This window comes from Rattus rattus, chromosome 6 (genome assembly GCF_011064425.1).
Source record: "Rattus rattus isolate New Zealand chromosome 6, Rrattus_CSIRO_v1, whole genome shotgun sequence".
In the NCBI taxonomy this organism is placed as follows: Eukaryota; Metazoa; Chordata; class Mammalia; order Rodentia; family Muridae; genus Rattus; species Rattus rattus.
The window spans coordinates 151,490,691-151,511,120 of NC_046159.1; the positions used below are offsets into that span (position 1 = coordinate 151,490,691).

The 20,430-nt window shown below is 42.4% G+C and overlaps 1 protein-coding gene across 1 annotated transcript in view; it reads right to left on the minus strand.

The window, feature by feature from the left end:
- Window positions 1–20,430, minus strand: part of Reln (reelin) — a 425,071-nt gene that overhangs the window by 299,812 nt on the left and 104,829 nt on the right. Inside the window, 1 exon segment of the mRNA XM_032907091.1 lies at window positions 2,741–2,876. Coding sequence (XP_032762982.1) covers window positions 2,741–2,876 — 136 coding nt within the window.

Here is a 20,430-nt window from a genome sequence, read left to right on the forward strand (position 1 = left end):
AGTATCTACATCTGTATTGGTCAGGTGCTGGCAGAACCTCTCAGGGAACAGCCGTACCTAGTTCTTGTTGGCAAGCTCTTCTTGGCATCGGCAATAGTGTTGGGGTTTGGTTTCTGCAGATGGGATGGATCCCTAGGTGGGGTGGTCTCTGGAGGGCCAGCCTCTGTTCCATTTTTTGTCCCTGTCTTTCCTTTGGACAGGGAACATTTCTGGGTTAAACCTTTGAGATGAACAGCTGTTTCTAACTGTGAGTTACTACACTTGACGAACATTCAGTGAGCAACTACTGTGTACCAAGGACTCTTCTAGGCTCTTGGGGCAAATCGCTAAAGAAAAGATTCTTGCCTTCAAGGAATTTGAATTTTAGTGGTAAAAATGAACAAGATCATATATGTTAGAGATAAAGAAATTCAGTGAGGGTCATGAGTAAAAAGCCAGGTAAGGAGGAGGAGGACTGGTGGCTGCAGGTTAGGGAGGAGGTACAGTGAGACGTCAAAGCCTTTGAACCAGTGTGGTGTCTGTCCTGTTGTGAAGAACATTCACTCAACCTCCCAGTCTCCTCTTTGTGAGCTCAGGAGAGAATCTTACGTTCTGAACTGTCCCAGACCCTGTACCTCCACAAATCACCTGCTGATCACATTTTCTTCTTCTTCTTCTCCTCCTGGTGAGGTACACACATTCTTCCTTGGGTTAGTTGTTCTCTCAGACATGCTGGCCTTAGTTACACAAAAGTAGCAATTCGCTTAGCAGGTTTTAAACACACACTTTCGGTCAGAGAGCAAAGCTAAATTGGTGATCATCTTCCAAGCGGTGTGTGAAGCCCTGAAAGATTGTACCTGCTTTCATTTTAGTTTATAACATTCCCTTTCCTGATGCTTAGACAGGACTATTCCTTCAGTGCTTTTTATTTTTAATTTAAATATAGTTGCATTTTTACCTTTCCTTCCCATCCCTCAAAGTCATGGCCACACACACACACACACACACACACACACACACACACACACACACACACAGCAGCTGAATCTATTTAATGTTGCTTGTGTGTAGATGATTTTAGAGCTGACCAACAAGTTGGCTCCACCCCGGGAACGACTAATTCTCCCTCTCAGCAGTCATTGGAGGTCATGTAGATCATGGTCTATGGGTGGGACCCCTTGAGATGCCCCCTTCCATTTTAGCATTTTAGAATATCCATTCATGTTGTCATTGGTCAGATCTTATTTAGGTAGCCATATTATTGAGTCATCTTGGGTTAAGCTTCGGCGTCATTTCTAGGAGACGAAGTCTCAGAGCAGACTTCCTGTTTCCCCGGGCTCACATCATCTTTCCACCCCAACTGTGACCCTAGGTAAATGGCAAAGGGAAGGAAGCAGCCAATGGTATTACCTAGCTGTACTGTCTGAAGCACAACAATGACCAGCGTGGCAGGATTTGCCTAAAGGGGCAACAGTGACACTCCTATCTCGGGTGCAACCAACAGATGTCAACTTAGACTTAAAGCCCCCTCAGCGGGGGGAGGGGGGGATCATGCCCAGTACTGTAAACCCAGCCATCGACCAGAACTAATGAGTCCATGGACCTTACAGGAGACCATACTACTGTCACTCTACTAAGACATCAAAATTCCAAACCACATGCTAAAACTCACACCGACTGATAGTGACTCTCTCACCTCTTATCACAGATGCCTCCCTTAGCAGTAGATGGAACTTCTATAAAGCTACAACTGATCAAACTGTAGAGATCAACTGACCATGGGGAAGCTCGCTCCCGGGGATGCATCTGCAGCACAGCTCCTGCACCTAAGGCATTGTTCTCTTAGCTTTGCTTCTAAAGTGCTGAATAGGTATTGTACGTATGTTGTGGTGCAATTTGGTTTTGCTATGTGATTATATTACAGAGTGACTAAATGGTTATTAATTACATACAAATCACATACTTTTGTTTTGAAACAGGGTCTCTCTACATAGTCCTGACTACCTTGGAACTCACAATGGAGACCAGACTGGCCTTGAACTCACAGAGATAAGGCATGTGCCACCACATCCAGCCAGTAAATTCACTTTCAATAATGGCGGTATTTAAGATGGTTAAGTATGTAAAGTCTTAAAATTGTGGTTTTCGTTTAAAATGTCTCCTATGGGCTCCTGTGTGAATTGCATGGTCCCCAGAAGGTAGCACTATTTAGGGAAGTTGTAGAAACTCAAGGAAGTAGGAGGTGGCTAAAGAGAGGAGGTGACTATTCTCCCCGACTCTCTCTCCCTTACCTCACCCATCAACGCATTATACAATCTTCCGTGCTACCTCTTCCCGCAACCATGATGTCCCGCCCAAACACAGAGCAACCTGACTCAACTCCCTGAAGCCAGAGGAACCATGTCCCCTGTGGTTTTAATGCTGTTGCAACACTGCGTGATAGAACACCCATCTTCAATGAAGCCTTCAGGGAAACATCTCACGCTCTCCTCCTCACATCAGTTCGTCTGTCTTTATTCTAGTCAGCACTGTTGTCAGCTGGAACTTAATTTATAGATATGGTGCTTACACACAGATGTGCGAAATAAAATTTTGACTGAAAACCGACTACTTTAAAAGCCAGCTTCAACGTCTTCCAATACTTCCATTAATGTTTTCGATGAAAGACCTACTGACATAATACACGTAAGTAATTACTCTGTGTAAGGCCATGAAAGGTGGGATTTGCCTCCCACGTTTGCCACACACGGTGGGTACTTACATGAAATTCACACAGCCCGTGCCCGCTGGTGGGGCGATCCAGACGAAGCTGAGGTTGGTTGTAGGCAGGTGACTCACATGAGAGGCCACCACGCTGCACATAAACTGGTTACCAAACTGGTGGTCGGACATGATCCCTGTGAGACAGAAAAGCAGGGGTGTTACAGAGAAAACAAAATGAACTCCTTCCTACCCACCAAGGCATAGCTTCTGAACATTTTTATTTCATACCAAGGTTCATTAAGCTAAGTGGCTTCCCATAAGTTATGCAATTTTCTTTTTTCCTTGATAGCGGTAAATTGATCATTTAAAACATCATTATCATGAAATGGCTTACAAAAGCCATCCCTAGACAACTGGCTTTGCCTTTGTCTACCGGATCCCCTCAGAGCAGCACGCACCAACAAGTCTGGATTCTTGGAGCTTTCAGAGACATGGGAGGCCACACAGCACAGTGGACTGGGAGCTGTGTTAGCACAGAGGTGTTCTGGGGAACACATACAGTACTTGGACTTCTGTAGGGGTATTTCAGAGGAGATCAGATTTACCTGGCAATGCCACCATTTTCGTACTGGAAACCTTACAACCTGGGGAACAGTACTCTGGGCCTAATTCACTCTCAGGGAAACATGGTTTGACTTCTAGAATACAGCTCTCAAAAAAGTAGAGATAATGGTATTACTGTCTAATTTTCACGTTGGCGGTACGGGGAAAGAGTGGGTGCAAGTTAGCGACTCTGTTGTATAAAAGCAGTTGTGCCAACAGAATGAAGGGTGTTGGTCAATCTGCAGTTTGTACCATGTGCCAGCTTTTCTCTATGTGTGGGGATATCCAACATGACGTCCCTCTTAGATGGGCTTGCTTGGGCTGTGTTCTATGACCTTGCTTATGTTCAATATGAGAACACTATGCCACTTTAGCAGTTAAGTCAGCGACTGCTGAGGGATCAGGGGATGTCTCTGGTCCCTTGTAATAGAGCAGTTCTCTTAATTTTAACACGGATAAGAACTATGATTGAAAAACTAAACAGTAAGGAAACAAGCTATTCGGAAAACAGACAAAATACCTGAAGAGGTTTTTGTACCAAAGAAAGTGAATGTGGCAAATAAGATACAATAGACACTACTCCAAACTCCAGTTAAACAACAAGAGCCACACAGCAGCTCTCTATCAGAACAGCCCACAGCCCACACAGACAAGACTGATGGAAACATGGACTCTGAGGTCACAAAACTCTTCACCCTCAGTGGAAGACAATTTTCTTCTAGAACTAAAAATATTCTTACCATAACATATAACAATGATTATCCTCTCCACGCACCCATGTGAAATGTTTGCGCACATACACACACACAAACATACACAAACACACACAAACACATACACACACAGACAAACACAAACACACACACACAAACACACACATAAACACACACAAACACACACACAAACACACACACACAAACACAAACACACACACACAGACAAACACAAACACACACACAAACACACACACACACACACACACACACACACACACACACACACAAACACACACACACACACACACACACACACACACACACACACACACACACACACACACACACACACATACACACACACACACACACACAAACAAACACACAAACACACACACACACACACACACACACACACACACACACACACACACACACACACACACACACACACACAAACACACACAAACAAACACACAAACACAAACACACACACACACATACACACACACACTTAAAGCAGATCTGTTAATAATTCCTAACTCTCAGAAGTAACTGGAAGGTCTTTCAGGAGAAGGTGAATAAATTAACTGTGATCTGTCCAGGCAACGGAGCCTGATTTAGCTAAAATGGGAAAATAATGAACAAGTTATATAAGGATGCAAAGAATGCAATCTGAAAAGGCTATGGGACGTCTGATTCCAGCCAGGTATCACACTTTACAAAGGGAAAACCTATAGAAGCAGTTCAAAGAGGAGTGCTCACCAGGGCCTGGCAAGGGGAAGGGAAAAGGCAGAACGCAGGGTCTGAGGGCGGAGGGGCTATTCTACACAGGGCTTCAATAATGGACCGCAGCCATTATGTAAATGCTCAAACCTCGTAGGACATAAAATACTCAGAGTAGCACCTAATAGATGCTGTGTGCTCTGGATGGTAATGATGTGCCAAGTGCAGGGTCATTGATCTTGACGAATGTGCCACCATGGGACAGGATGTCAGCTAGAGAGGTGGGTTTTTGCCTTTTTTTTTCAGTGTGTAGAGGAAAGGGCTATATGGGTAGTTTTTAAACGCCATTTTGCTGTCAAAAAAAAAAAAACCCACATATTAACTAACAAATTAAAACATTGCCAGGAATAGGAAACTAAGTTTCAAAATTCTCTTATTTATTAAAGTTGTGGTTTTGAGCAAAGACTTTGTCTTCTCTCAAATTAAACAAAAGGAAATTCTATGCCCCCCATATCTAAAGTACACTGATTTCGTTGTGAGACAGGAGGAAACATATCTGATACTACAGCTGCAGGCAGGAGTCCATGTTTAGGGAGCTCACAGTCCCTAGGGGTGAATCCACTACTGCTACTTTGGTGAATGGACACAAAAATTTAGATTTCATATGTAAAGCATGGGGTGTTTAATTCTCATAGCAAACAACACATGAGGCGACACGCCATGGCGCATCTAGCTGACTGCTTATGAAAAATCCTGCTTCTCTTCCTGTCTCTAAGTGTAATTTTATACAATAATATTCTAAATATTTCCCACAAAAATCTCTCAGTCCGTTCACATCGTCAATACGTGCACCTAAAGTGGCTACTTAAATATAACTTGATTAAAAGTACAAATATTTACTTTTATTTGCTCAAAACAACAACTTTAATAAACGAGCGAGTTTTGAAACTTTGTTTCCTAACCCTGGTAATGTTTTAGCTTTTTTGTTACTATGTGTTTTTTTATTTAAGACAAGTTTAAATTCACAGAAAAATAAAAAGTTCAGTTATCCCGTTGCACTAATCATACTACAAGTGCTAAAAGGGCAGCTGTAGGTGGGCATGTGCTTGGCAGCAGAGAACAGGCCACTTCCTTCAAAGGTAAAAATCCCTCTTAGATGACCGATGTGCAAAGCTAATTCAGCTTCTCTGGATTTTCCTCTGGTCTTTTTTTTTTTTTTTTTTTTTTTTTAAACTTCAGCTTCAGCATAGTTGGCCTGTAAGACTTTCCCGTACCCTTCCACACTGCACACCTCAAATATCAAGTAGGTCCCTCTGCTATGTCAACACAAATGATGCCCTCTAATTAAAACGGTCTTCAATTGTTCTCTGTTACCTCACAAATCCTACATGGGGATGCTCGCTCATCTTTTCCTCTCCAGGCTTCTGCTGAGCCTTCCACTTAATCCCGGAATACTAGAAGGCATCTGGAATGTTCTACTTCTTTTCTTTCACTACGTCCTCCTTTCCTTAGGAAATCAGATATCCTTCTGGCAACTACATATTCAATATTCACTAATTGATAAAATAAATTAATAAATAATAAATAATAAAATATTTAACTTACTTAGTCCTGCTTTGAAAGGTTTCTCAGTCCTTGAGATTAAGAACACATATTTTTCATTAATTCATTTTCCCATTTACAGTGTTGACATTTCTATGCTCTGTTTTGTCGTGTGATATTCTCATTGCTAAACTGTTCTAGGTTTCTTTATTTTTCCTTGGATTCCACAACAGCGCCTTACAGGATTCTGTACCCCATGTCTCTCCCTAGTCTACCAAAATGAGTTCTCAGAAAGGTCCATGTCCAGCTCGCTTTCCTCTCTGGGCTTCCCATCAGCCTCCAGCAGAACGCAGCTCTCACCACCTCTCCATGAGTTTAACACAATATGGCTTCCCATTCTCCTTAAACAGCCCGTTGGGTCTGAGCTCTAAGTGCCAGTCACCGCTCTTAGAAGTATATGCCCTCTCATCTTTAAGAGACTAAGTCCGATGTTCTCTTCAAGGACAGGATCAATCTAGCTTGTTCACAACCAGGAGGGAAGTCATGGAGGTAGGGTATACCAGCCATGACCTCACCCTCACAGGCTTCTATGGTGCTCACAGCCCGAGTCCCACGTTTGGGTAGGTGCCCCTCCTACACGTCACAATTCACCCGCTCTCCGTAGCACGTGACTGTCTCCCCACAGCGTATGAGACAGTCCACCTTAATCTTTGTCTTCAGGCAGACGGCATGATATATGACCCATCACAGAGACTCAAGAAGTACTTTCTGTTTAAATACATAAACAACTTTAAAAATTATAAAGCACAACATATGTATGTCTCTTGATCAGAACAAGTCACAGCTGATCTAAGAAATGAAAGAAACAAGCTAGTTTTGCAAGGTAAAAGTGGTATTATTTTCTCGTTTCAATTTTAAGCTGCGTCTTAGACAAAATTCATCAATCCGGAGAAACCACGAAGTTAGAGAGACAACGGGACGCCCAGGGAGATGACATTCCCAGAGCAGACTCAAGAGCCATGACTCAGGGACTGCCATTCCCCTCTTGGTCAAGCATGAAGCAGGGACCCAGTGTGTGGAAATGACACATCTGCGATTCAGTCTGGCCGCAAAGGAAAACGAACGCTCCAGCTACAATCATGTGGGAAGGGAATTAATGAAACAGGCTAAGGTTTCGAACCTTTGTAATGTGACTCATGGTCAAGTAGCTTCTCTTTCCTCAAAATTCCTCCTAGGGACTGAGTCAATGTCTGTATCACATACTGCCTTACTGAAATTTATAAGCTGCTGACATACACACACACACACACACACACACACACACACACACACGTCATATATATGTCTTATATATGGCTGACATACACACACATGTGCACATACACATACATACATGCACTTACAGAATAATGCTCCTGCTCAGCTGTCTAAGACAGTAGTTCTCCAACCTGACTATTCAGGGGTACATCTAACCTGAGTACAGGGATTTTTAAAAGCTTACCCATCAATTATCATTTGTACCCAGTACTTGAAAATTGTTACTACTATTATTAGGTATTATTAAATAATTATATTATAAATGCTGTAACTATATAGTTATAAATTAAATTAGTGCATTTGTATAATTATATGTAGTAATTATAACATTAGTATTATCATTAACATTATCTAGGATTCCAAGCTTAGGGTTAAAACTATTCACATTATCAAAATTCCAATGCCACTTAAAAGTATCCAACAGAGCCTTTCCGAATGGCCTTTGTAGTAATAATGCAAATATCCTATATCTTTTCCATTACTCCAAAAATGATCCCACACATCTCTTCCAGATGCTTGTGTCTCTGGATGCATGGGATGGGGTCCGTGGGATGCATATGAAGGCAAGAGGACAGCCTTGGGTACCATTCTTCTGGAAGGCTGTTCACCTTCTTTGAGTTGAACGTGACTCCTAGCCAGCAAGCACCAGGGTTCCTCCTGTACCTGTTTTTCTAGTTCCGCACAGAGCGATCACCATCAGAACTGTATTTACTTCTATGGAAACCAGAAAGGAATGATCTGGTAGTCACAGAAACCCTATTTGGACATAAGGACAGACTCTACCCAGCATGGCTTGAGCGAAGAAAGTGGAATAAACTAACCTCGTAAATAAATTATCTGGGAAATAAGTGTGTGCTAACTGGATGCTACTGATAGGTACACAGTAAAACCATGAAAGTAATGCATATGTACAAATAGAACAGTAAAGATGTCAGCAGAAAAAACTCCTCCTATGATCTGGGACTGTGACGTCGATGCATTATTCTTACCAGTTGGTATACCAAGAATATGAATGACAAAAAAATTTGCTCACAGTTAAAAGGCAGTGAGAGGCGGAGCCTGGATTCTCACCAGGGCATCTGGTGAGCAGCCAGAATGGTTGTACTGAGTTTTGATGGGAAAGTTACACTTTCCTTTTGCACATGAAGCATCAAGGACACAAAACATTCCCCTCGGCTTTTGCAACCGCAGATATGCAGTCCTTGTCGGCTTTGCCCCCGCCCAGCCTCATTCTGACACGTGGGAAATGCTGGTCCAGAGCGCTAAGACCTCCTTCAGCTCCAGAGTGTTCTGGACACTGTGTGAGTAAACCAAAAGAAGAGAGGATTTGGCCCAGACACAACAACCAGGGCACACCCGAAGGTTGTCAGAAAGTGAGTGACAGCAGCCAGAGCCGCTTCTGTTGCCCCACAAGATGCAGGTCACCGAAGTCACCACCACCTCCTCAATGCCTGTGGCATGCCAGATGAGTGATTCCTGAATGTGACGTAGAATCGTGTACTTAAGATATCTGAAGTCTGACTATGGTAATAAATTTAAATGCACACTTTAAGTTTACAAGACATGTTGAGTTTTAATCATACTCATAAAAGGAAAAGAACTGAAATAGAAGGGTCTAATTAAGTTGTGTGTCTGAAGAAAACCAGTGAAAATAAAGTGTACAAGTGCGTCATGCATTTACATGTGCGTCATGCATTTACATGTGCGTCATGCATTTACATGTGCGTCATGCATTTACATGTGTGTCATGCATTTACATGTGTGTCATGCATTTACATGTGTGTCATGCATTTACATGTGTATTATTCAATTACAGTAATTGTCTTTTATGTTCACTATTGTGCCTATATGGAAACTGTCGCACAAAACATTTCACATGGAACTTCTTCCCTTGAGTAAACACTCCAAAGAGAACTTGGCTCTTGGCAAAAGTAAACGTGTGTGTGTGGGTCTCCTGACCTGACTTGGGACAAAGACACGAGCTGGCCTTACAAATTGTGAAGTTCAACTAAGTGACGTAGCTGTTGTGATTTTCCCACGTCATTAGGATGCTTTCCTTTTGGATGTTTTACATACATCGCTGAAGGACACAATATTTGCAGACTACGTATAATTCCCATGCCAGCAATCAGCAGAACTTTAATATGCCTATTCCTTTTAGGAAGTGCGGCTGTTTGAAGTCCATTGCTGTATGAGCCATTAGATTACTCGTCTATTACCATCCAATAATTGTCTTCTGAAAGCTGTGGTAGGAGCGGAGCCCACAGCTGGTTCCTTTATCGATCTCACACCTCTGCAAGGTTCACCTCATGATGTCTTTAATTATTCTACACTTGCCTCCATGATCCCTTTTTAAGGCAGCGACACACATCTCTGTGCCTTCCGGGACGTCATTTTCCCTGACAAGTCTTCAGTTATTTTAAGTTTGTGACTAAACCTTGTATGAACCCATTTCCCCCAGGAATGCTTCTGCCTTTTACTGTGCACACCGTGGGGTCCTCAAAACTGTAACCGGGAGTTCTGTGATTCCCCCTGCCTAGAATAAAATGTCCACAGTCTCATAAGACATAGTTTATTCACTTCTAAAAAAAACCACACTGAAGATTTCAGTACCCCAAATAACAATCTTGTGAGGAAATTATATTCATGCTAGGCTTCATGGATCAAAACTATGGGTTACTCAAGTCTGTTCAGTTTTCGATTTTCCACAGTGGGTGTCAGGAGCCAGGAACACGTCCAGGTTTGGTTTGTTTTTTTTCTCATTTCAGATGAAAACTTTTGTCTATGCTCATGATAAAACACAGAGCAAGTACATTAACGCTTCAGAAAATGAAAACTGTAGCTGCCAATGAAACTGATAAGACACCGAGAATGTTACTTGCTTTTCCAAGACTTGAAGAACAGTTGGTAGAATGTTTCCTGGAAAGCTCGGGGAAGTTATTGCCTTACAGCTTCTTAAGACGTCTAAGACTCGAGTGTCTGAGGATGGAAGCTGATGAGTTCTACTTCTGTGTTTTCACCCCGTGCTCAGTTTGTAAAAGGTTTCATCGGTTAGCGAAATACGGTTTTCTGAAAACCTCATTTGAGAAGTTGGTCCTACACTTTAAAGAAGAAGAGAAAAAAAATGAACTATGGAGTTCCCTTCAGTCAGTCTATAGACTGGCTTGCCTGCAGTATTTGCTGGCTCGATACAGAAAGCGCTCCGACAACACCAGATACAATTTTATACACTGAAAATTAATCAAAGAACTTCCTGAAAAACCCTTGCTGCCATGTGTCTGTGAAGTAGCGGGCCGAAGGGGGGACAGTACACACGCAGACTCGGAGGTGTGCCGTGTACATCTATTTCTAGAGCTTCGAAAGCTTCTGCTTTCAGAGTTCAGCCTTAGAAGCAAAAACGTTATAAATTATAATAAAATCATCCCGGAACTGTACGATGCTGGGCACGGTGAAGATGCCTGGGGAAGCACACTGCTTCCATACCCTTCACCAATTACGTACACAGAGCCGATTCTAAATCAACTTGGTCCTTTCCTCATTTATGAGGTCACCAGGCTGAGTCTCTGTTCCTCTGAACACTGCCAGTTCCTAACTGCCTTCTCCCTGTCTTTCGACATACATTATTACCTACTAGAGAGGCAGTGGGGACCAGGGTCAAACTGAGAACACCAACCCTGGAGGCAAGCTGCTCCTGTATAGACCTGTGCTCCACCACCAAGGAATCATGGATTTGGGAGTCACTCGGTTCTTCATCAAGAAAACGGGGAGGAGGACAACAGGGTGACTGTGAAGACGAAATGACTGGATCACAGAGCTGGGAAACATGGTCTGAAGGTGGATTTAGCTTCTTCTGTCTTACACCGTCTGTTGGTTTCCTGCTTGCATGCTTATATGGTAAAGCCTCATTCTGAGACATATCCCAATTGTGATAGCTTTAAGTCCCAGCTGCTCCCCTGTGCAGGAAAACCAACCAGGCACAGGTACACTTAGCTCATAGCTGCTGAGTTTGCAGACCAGCACCCTTTCCAAAGAGGAAGTGGAGCCTGCACTGACTTTACTGACTCTGAGCTGCTTCACCAATGGCCATCTCTCTTCTTTCCTACATCATACAGGCTCTTTCCTGAATAGCTGTGTGCTGGTAGACATGTAGCATATGCTGCCTGCCTAGCAGGCACTGCTCTAACCACATCACCCTAGCTACCTGTCCACAGTAACATTGATCTCACTACCTGGGACCAACTTATTCCCCTGACCTCATTTTGTTTATGTCTGATTCAAGTTGCATTTTACCTAGGTAAGGAGTTGTATTCTATGCTATAGGCCGAAGAAGTAATTAAAGAGGAGGTGTTTTGAGATATAAACCCAGGCAGCCTGGGTAGGAAAAGAACCTCTATAAGGCTTTCTTAAAGAGAGCAGCAGACTCAAGACTGCAGCTGTGGTGGGGCAATACCAGCTCCAGGGAGTTCCCTTCAACCTTGCAAGCTTGACGCCTTGACTATGAAAGGAATGTCCGTCCGACCGGCTTGGAAGCTTACAGCAGTCATCATTACACAACATCTTCAGACCTCTGCACTTCCTGATTTCAAAAACAGAAAAGGATGAGATCACAAACTGTAACAGCTAACGTTTGCTTAACACGTAATGACACGAAGTTCTCACCGTGTATTCTCTTTATGAAGACTAGCTCATTTGTTCATTAAAAACCCAGTTCCCGTCTTCTAGAGGCTCAGCCTGGTGGGTTTTTCACATCAGTCCACTGTTTGATTGACTTTTGTAGCACAGCCCTGTTACTCTTTGGTGGAGTGACCTTAATCGAGTTATATAAACTCTCCAAGTCGTCATAACATGGGTAATAGGATTTAATCAATGAAACATAGAAGTGATACATGAGACAACATGAGATAATTCTCATATTTATATGCCAAGTTTCATACAAAGTCACTAGGACAGTGTCCAAGAAGGGCCAAAACTTTATTTACAGAACTGAAAACTGTATTTCAGTCTTTCTCTGTCCCTACTAGACTCTCATAAAATTCCCCTTTAAGTGGGTTGCAGATCACGCAAGCTAAGTATGAACTCTGAGCTAACATGGTAAACTAGAGGCACCGTAACTCTTATTGGACCCCACAGGCTCTGCATGCAGAAGCAGGATTTGGCTATCTTAGCTGTGCCTTCACACTGGAAGCCCTAAAAGTGTCCCTAATTCTAGATCATCTCCAGCTGCTGCCACATCGGAACAGCTCTACGACAAACGGCTTTATCAAAGGCTTCGCCTTTGTGATGACGAATCACCCCATGGTGTTCTGTCTGTAAACACCCAAAGTCTCCAAGGCACAGAGGCTCCTTCTCCAATGCCGTGAAAGTCTGTGTCGTTAACACTTCCTTCTCCACATAATACCATCCCTCAAGAAGCTTTCTGAGAAGCCTTCTGAGTCCCTTTGAAAGTTCATATGAAATATAATGTTATCTAGACAAAGTCCCAGGCTGCTGTTCTCATTATAAACAAGATACACCTGCTCAGAAAGGGCCAGATAAACTCGAATGCAAGAGGGTGCAAATACTGTGTCACCTCCAAGAGGCTTTACTTCAGAGATGCTTCTGAATCTACTCTTCACATAACAGACCACTGTTTTCCACCATTGATGACAAGTTCTTCTGCCCACACAATCTACTATGAGAACATAATATATTTGGGAGTAAGTCACTTCTGAGAAAGTATTAGACCTTATATCACGCGCTGTCAAGGTAATGTGATGGTAGGAGCTATCCGTGGTCCTGAAGCTCAATCCCAGACCGTACCTGCCTTTACTCAAGGCATTTAGCTCAATGAATGTCTTCCCTACATTTTCTATCCCCTTGCCGCTGTAACCACTCATCAATGGAATCTGAGCAGAGCTGCAACGACTAATTCCTAGGTGAAGCAATGAGAGGAGATAGGAAACTTATATGTTCTCCTTCTCTTGATTTCAAGACGATGCTGAGCCAAGCTTGACAACGGCCTCCGCTGAGGAGGAACAGCATAGAGAAAAACCCACCTAGGACCATCTGGCTCATGTGGCCTTCAAGTCAAGATACGATACAGGCTAATTTGCTCCAGCAGCAAAGTCAGATTTATCTTGCTACCACATCTTTTAGATATGAATCCTACCATAGCTGCCATGTTAGTTCTTAAGACAAATGATTTGGTCTTACTGATTTCGAGCAACGCCCCTCAAGCCATTATTTGGTAAGTGAAAGACCAGATAACCTGAACACCCAAACTCTGTAGTTTGTTTCTGTTTTCCTCACAGTGCTATGCATCTTCAGAAAGACGCATATGCTTTAGAGCAGTCAAAGCAAAACTGTGACAGGGGTAAACTGCACAGGACTAACCAGTAACAAGATTCGAAAGCCAAACATCCTGGGTTTGCATTTCCACTCTCCTATACACCGTGTCTTTGCTACACTATATACTAATTATCTGTTTCAGAAAATGTCTGTGAAAAGTAACGCTAGCTGCTTAGTTAGGTACAAAGTTAACATATGTCAAGTGTTTAGAAAAATGCCCAGCATGCACTAAGTGCTACATAAATGTTGGGTGATTACTACTACATCGTTAAAAATTCTTCTCAGGAACCCATTTCTATCAATTTCCTAATGATTTAGAAAATATTTTTGTTTTGTTTTGTTTTGGTGAAGGCATCGTTCAGTACCTTGTATTTGCTTTCATATAGAATTATGGATACATTAAAGAATATTAGATTAGCACATTAAATCACACACAATACTAAGAAGTATAACAGAATATGTATTGTAACGCAGTTTACTATAAGAACTATTATTATATATGATGGTAGCAGATTATGTACCGGAAGGAAGCACTAGCAGGGCTGGCCATGTAGGTCAGTGGTTGAGCCCTTGACTATCACGGACAGGTAGCCCTGGATGCCATCCCAGAACTGAGCAAGAAAGCAATAACAATGGATGAAGATTTATGGAAAAAATGTATCCCATTCATTTATCTGTATTTTCACATTTTCCAGACCCTCAATACCTAAGTATCTCCTGAGTGAGACAATACTGCTTTAAGGAAAAACACTCTTTTCATGTGAAAAACACTTTTCGCCATTTCCATTTAAGTTTTATTAAAATTCATGTTCCACTACATCAATAATTAGACACAGAATCTCGAAAATATGTTTTCCCTTTGAGTCTAAACGATTACAAATATATTCTTAGTTTTCAGAGTTAAGATAGATTAGAAAATTAAGAACGAAGCACTTATCTTTTAAAAACTGTAGTGCTCTATAAACTGAAGCCTCACAGAGAAGAAGGACGTGAACTAAAGTGCTCTGTGGGCTGCTGGACTTTGTAGCCACTTGAAACCTCCAGTGCTAATTATTTTTCCCACCCATCCCCACTCCAGTTCCTCCCCCTTAACTACCTCCAGTCTCCCCACGTCCCCGGAACCCAGACCTCTTCCTCTTTTTTTTTAAATAGGCAAACTATTTGTGAGAGGTAAATTTAATTTTTCTCCCCTCGATATTTCATTTTAAGTGTTTTTAAAATTTTTCATACCCTATATGATCAGAACTCCTCTCATGTTCTATCCAACAGTTCCCTGCCTGCTTCATGTTTTCTAATAAACCCACTTAGTGGTGCCTACCCAAATGTGCACGGGAGCATGGAAAAACTATCAGTCATTAAATCCTATTAAAATAAAAGAGTGATTCTTCTTCCCACCTACAGCTAGTCACTGACAGCAGCTCCCCTGTGTGAGGGCCTGGAGATCACCCGCTCTATGTCAATTTTTGGCTGGTATGGTCTTGTGTAGGTCTTGTGCAGGTAACCACAGATGCTGTTCGCTCATAACTGCAACAGCCATTTCACGTCATGAAAACCTCAGTTTCTTTTAAAAACAACTGAGTTTTGAAGCTTATTTCTCACTCGGTTCTTTGCCTTAATCCAAATGACCATTTTTTTTTTAATAACATGACTTCTTTGAAGCTTTATCAACATTTTGTCTGTAACGTAATTGTATTAACCATATACCACACCTCTTTTGTTACTGATAAAGCAGGGCAATTTTAATGAGAAGGGTCCCCATGGATGCTTGATTTGTTGGTCCCTAGCTGGGATAGCTGTTTGTGAATGATTTGAAGGCATGGCCTAGCTAGAGCAGTTGTGTTGCTGAGGGTGGCCTTTGAGGTGTCAAGAGTACTTGTCACTCCCAGTTAGCACTCCCTAACTTTTACCTGCGCATAAGGATGTCAGGTCACAGCTATCGCTCCAGCACCATGCCTGCCTGCTTGCTACCACGATCCCTAAGTTGACGGCCATGACCTCATCATCGTCCCTAACCCCAATAAACACTTCTAGGAGTCACTGGGCCCATTCTGTTTGTCACAGCAATTGAGGAGTAACTAAGATGTAAAGTTAATATAATTTCTACATATACTTTGAGAAAAACAAATTTAGGCATAGGTTTGGAATTATTTTACAGTATGCAATTGAGAAGAGAATCACTCCCTTTTTAAAAGAGTTACTCATAGTCCTTTATGGTTGAAAACAAAGTATTAGAACTTTTCATTTTTAATATCAAATTTATAAGTATTATGTTAGAATATTAATATGCATAATTTGCAAAATAAAAATAAACATGTACATGCTATGAAAAAAATCTAATACATTTATCTTTATCTGTCAGCTTAGAAAATCAAAATAAAACATAATTTTACAAGCACCACAAGGAAAGTAATAATAGAAACAAACAGACCCTGCTAAGGTCTTTGAAAAGAAATGTTACTAAGAAACAAATGTGGTTACAGCCTCCTGGGCGTCTTCAGCAGGCCAGAGATGGACTAAGGTATTAAGAGATTCCATGACTCGACTGTCAGGTCCTTAATTTATCCCCCAGGGTCAGTAAGGAGACAGCAAGAATGACTGTGACAGCCTGAGGATAAAAGGCTTTTATGGGCTCAGCTCTTCGCTGTACCTGTCCAGGGAGGACAGGGAACATGCCAGGTGTCTGGCCAAGAGACTCTCAGGTTGGTCTGGCCTGGACAGGATGCTGGGTTTCTGCCAATAAGTAGTAATGAAGTCTTAGGGGACTTAAGAAATGGGAGGCTCGCTAGTGCACAGACACCGAAAAGGCAAAAGCATCATGAAAGAAAAACTACTTTGTGAGTTCAGTAAACTATTAGATGAAATTTGAGACGTTCTGGGGAAAAAAAAGAGCAGGATTCTCTCAACGGATAAGGCAGACTGTGCCTGAGAAATGACGCTCAAGGTTGACGTATGGCAAACACATATGTTCCTGTTCCCACATGTATGTGTATCCATAGGCACACACGATTTTCATATGGCAAGAAGTTCTTGTGCCTAGAAACATCGATAGTGAGAGTCACCTTCACTGGTGAGTTGGAAGCCCTATTAGCCGTGCTACTCCTGTCTGTGCAACAAATTATTATTAAGAAAAATGCTGGGCTGGGGATTTAGCTCAGTGGTAGAGCGCTTGCCTAGCAAGCCCAAGGCCCTGGGTTCGGTCCCCAGCTCCGAAAAAAGAAAAAACAAAGAAGAAAAAAGAAGAAAAAAAAAGAAAAATGCTTAGACTTACATTACAGTATATATCCATATGTTATATATATCATATATGATATATGTATATTTATAATATTGTGTTTTATAGCTATGTACAAGAGGTTGACTTTCTAAAATTTAAACGCATAGCTAGAAGACACCACTATTTAAATTATATTTAAATGTAGATATTTACCTAAAGGGAAAGAGGGACATTCATTCCATAGAGAGTCTGTATGGGTAGCTTCCTCATGTCATCCGGCTTTTAAAGCAAGTTAAATCGCCTTTTGAATAGATTGTCCAGGGGTCAGGCATGTACAAACAGCCTCACCGGAGAGTGCGGGGATCTGCAAACAAACTCAATTCCAATAGTGGGGAACAGGACTGAGGGGAGCTGGAAATTCAGCTCCTGGTCTGTGGCGCTGTTCTCACAGGCTGAGCATGTGTCTGTCACATGGCTAGTCTGTACCTGTGGCACAGGTAGGAAGTATGGCCACGCTGCCAGGGCACTGAGTGGGGATTTACGGCTGATGTCAAGAGCTCTTTAAAGAACTCACAAGCAGAGCACTAAACACGACCCTCATCAGGCAGAGCCAGGGGTGGTAAACAGGCTTTGAAGTACCAAGAGGGAGAAATACAGCATCCATTTGTTCTGCACCAGGAAGGCCAGTCACCAGGGACAGAAAAGGGAAAAGCACTTCTTCAGGGCTCAAGGGAGCTTCTGACTTAATGTTTCACATTTATCTCTAGCCACACCTTCAGCGGTATTTCTAACACACTGACAACACAGTAACATTTGACCTAACTACTCTTCCTTTGGGAATTCCTTAGGCATGCACACGCACATGCACGTGCACACCTGGTTGGTTTTCAATATGGATACAGAGTGTGCAACTGGGATGGGACCTTGGTAGCCTCTATCTCTGTCTCTTTACATGGCTGAGTGACCTTGGCATGGTTCTTTAGAGTCTACAGGCCTGCATTGCCTATCACATTTTCACAGGGGTATTGCAAAGTTTGCAAACTGTTTACTTGGCGGACCCTGAGCATCTGCGTGTGATAACTGGCCTCTCACGATATTGGTGTATGGTGGCTGGCTTGGCAGAGGGACGTTTCCTTCCTCACCTACATTAGAGCCATGGCGGTACACCTTGTTCAATCACCACGCTCATTTGCCACTGTAATGAATGAGACTCTACGGGAACAATACCCCAGCAGCTAGTACGCGTTATTCGAGCGGACGCCGGCAACGGGCTGAACATCTTATTTACCAATGAATAATGACGCGGTAGCTAACTAGCCGTACAGTGAATGCTAGCCCTAGAGGGGAAGGAGCCTTACATACTTTACTGCCAGCAGTGAAGGGCTGAGCACCGGCTTACAGAGGGTACAAAACAGTACGGAAGGAAATGCCTCCCTTTGACAGTGTCAACTCTTCATGACAGTGTGAGAGTCACTGAAAACTACGGGAAACTCCTGTTCCCGTAAAACGGTGGGCTTGCTCTTTCTTTTGAGAACGTATAGAAAAATAACGGAAGTTAAATGCTTCGTTCTTGTGAGCCAACGATGCATACTTTGCACACTGAATGCAAGGTTGGTGTTGGTGCGGTTGGTGAGGCCGCCATTTCTTTATGAGGAGGCTCTGCTCATGTAGAATCTATGTCAGCATCACAATCGACCTCATGATTAAATGCGATGCAAGCTGACTGAGTATTCTTTTAAACAACTGGCACACCGCACATTTAATTTCTTCCCATTCCCATAAGGAAGCAACTTGAACTGTTAACAAAGCCTACGTTATGTTCCTAATTGTGCTATTCTAGAAAACATTTAGGGGGCGTCTCCAAATTAGAGTGGACAAAACCCAGAACCTAGCATAAGAAGTTTCAGGGATTGGAAAAATCTAAAAAAGAAAGAGTTACACAGGCATCACACCGAGGGCCCAGGAGGAGCCAAGAGTACTTGAAATTTTTAAATGTGTACAATGACAGCAATAAACGTTCCTCAAGTCCCCAAGAACAAAATTATCAAGTCTATGTAAACACACAGTTAAACCCCATCCTTCGAAGGCATGCGTGCAATCTCTTGTCTTAATATGCATGCCTAGCTGTAATAAACTGAATTGGGTATATGTCATTCATTATATCATAACTATAAATGGAAAAGTTTAATATCCCCCAGATGTTTCTAGCAACAGCAGCGGGCAATTAATGATGACAAGGCTAGAGAAATCCTCCAAACAACTTTATACTCAACTTGCAAAACAGTTACTATTCATCCTGTGATGTATTCTGTAAAAAGCAAAGGAGTTAAGACTGCTACACTGTGCTCCCTGGGGACTCAAGGTATTTAAGTTTTATTTAATTACAGAGTGTAGCCAGCCAGTTATTATGTGGAGTAAGGCAGCGAACAGAGTCACACTGTTTTATGAGTCCTCTGATAGCACTGAGTTCTAAGTGCTTAGATGCTGGCAAACGCATAATAAAGAATGTAAGAAACTCTTAGATGAGGGGGAGACCCAGAGAAATAAAATCGGTAGACTACCAGTTTTAAGGTTTATTCTATGACCTATACTTTACCTCCCCCTCCCCCCAATAAATCTTCCTAACCTTATGAAGCAGCTCCAGGACTGTAGAGCTGGCCCGTCCTGAGGGCCAAGCACACATCTCTCTCCAAGTCCGAATTAGTGGCATCATATTGGCAGCTGGAATCTGGCCACAGTGGGAAGACTCACACCACAGAAATTGGCAGACACTGCAGATCAGGGCTTGTTTTCCTACTGGAAATCTGGATCTTAAAGCTCTACCTACCCTCAGTCTCTGCCGCTAGATACAAGAGTGGTTACACCTCATAGTCACTGGACCGGAAGTGGTGGATAGAGTTCAACAGTCGGTTTTGATGAATTCACTAACTGCTTTATAAACACTATTTACTTACAGAAAGAAGACAAGCGAACCGCCTCAAAGATCCAATAACAGAGATTGCTAAGCAAATGTTGGCCATACGATGTAATGCTATGGACAAATATCTCCATGTCATGTTACAAGGGCAGGGCCTTGTACTGTGCAAATATTACAGAACCTGCAATGAACTGAGTTCAACCAAGTGAGACAACTTAAACTAAAGCTAAGCGGCTAACACACTACAGCGTCCCTCAAACTCAAACTGTCTTCCTCCTCATTTCTATTTCCCGTCTTTGAAAAATCCTGACATGTATTTATTCATGCATGTGTGTGTGTCCTGTATATCATGACATGTAAGACTCAGTCCCTCCTTCAGCTCTGGG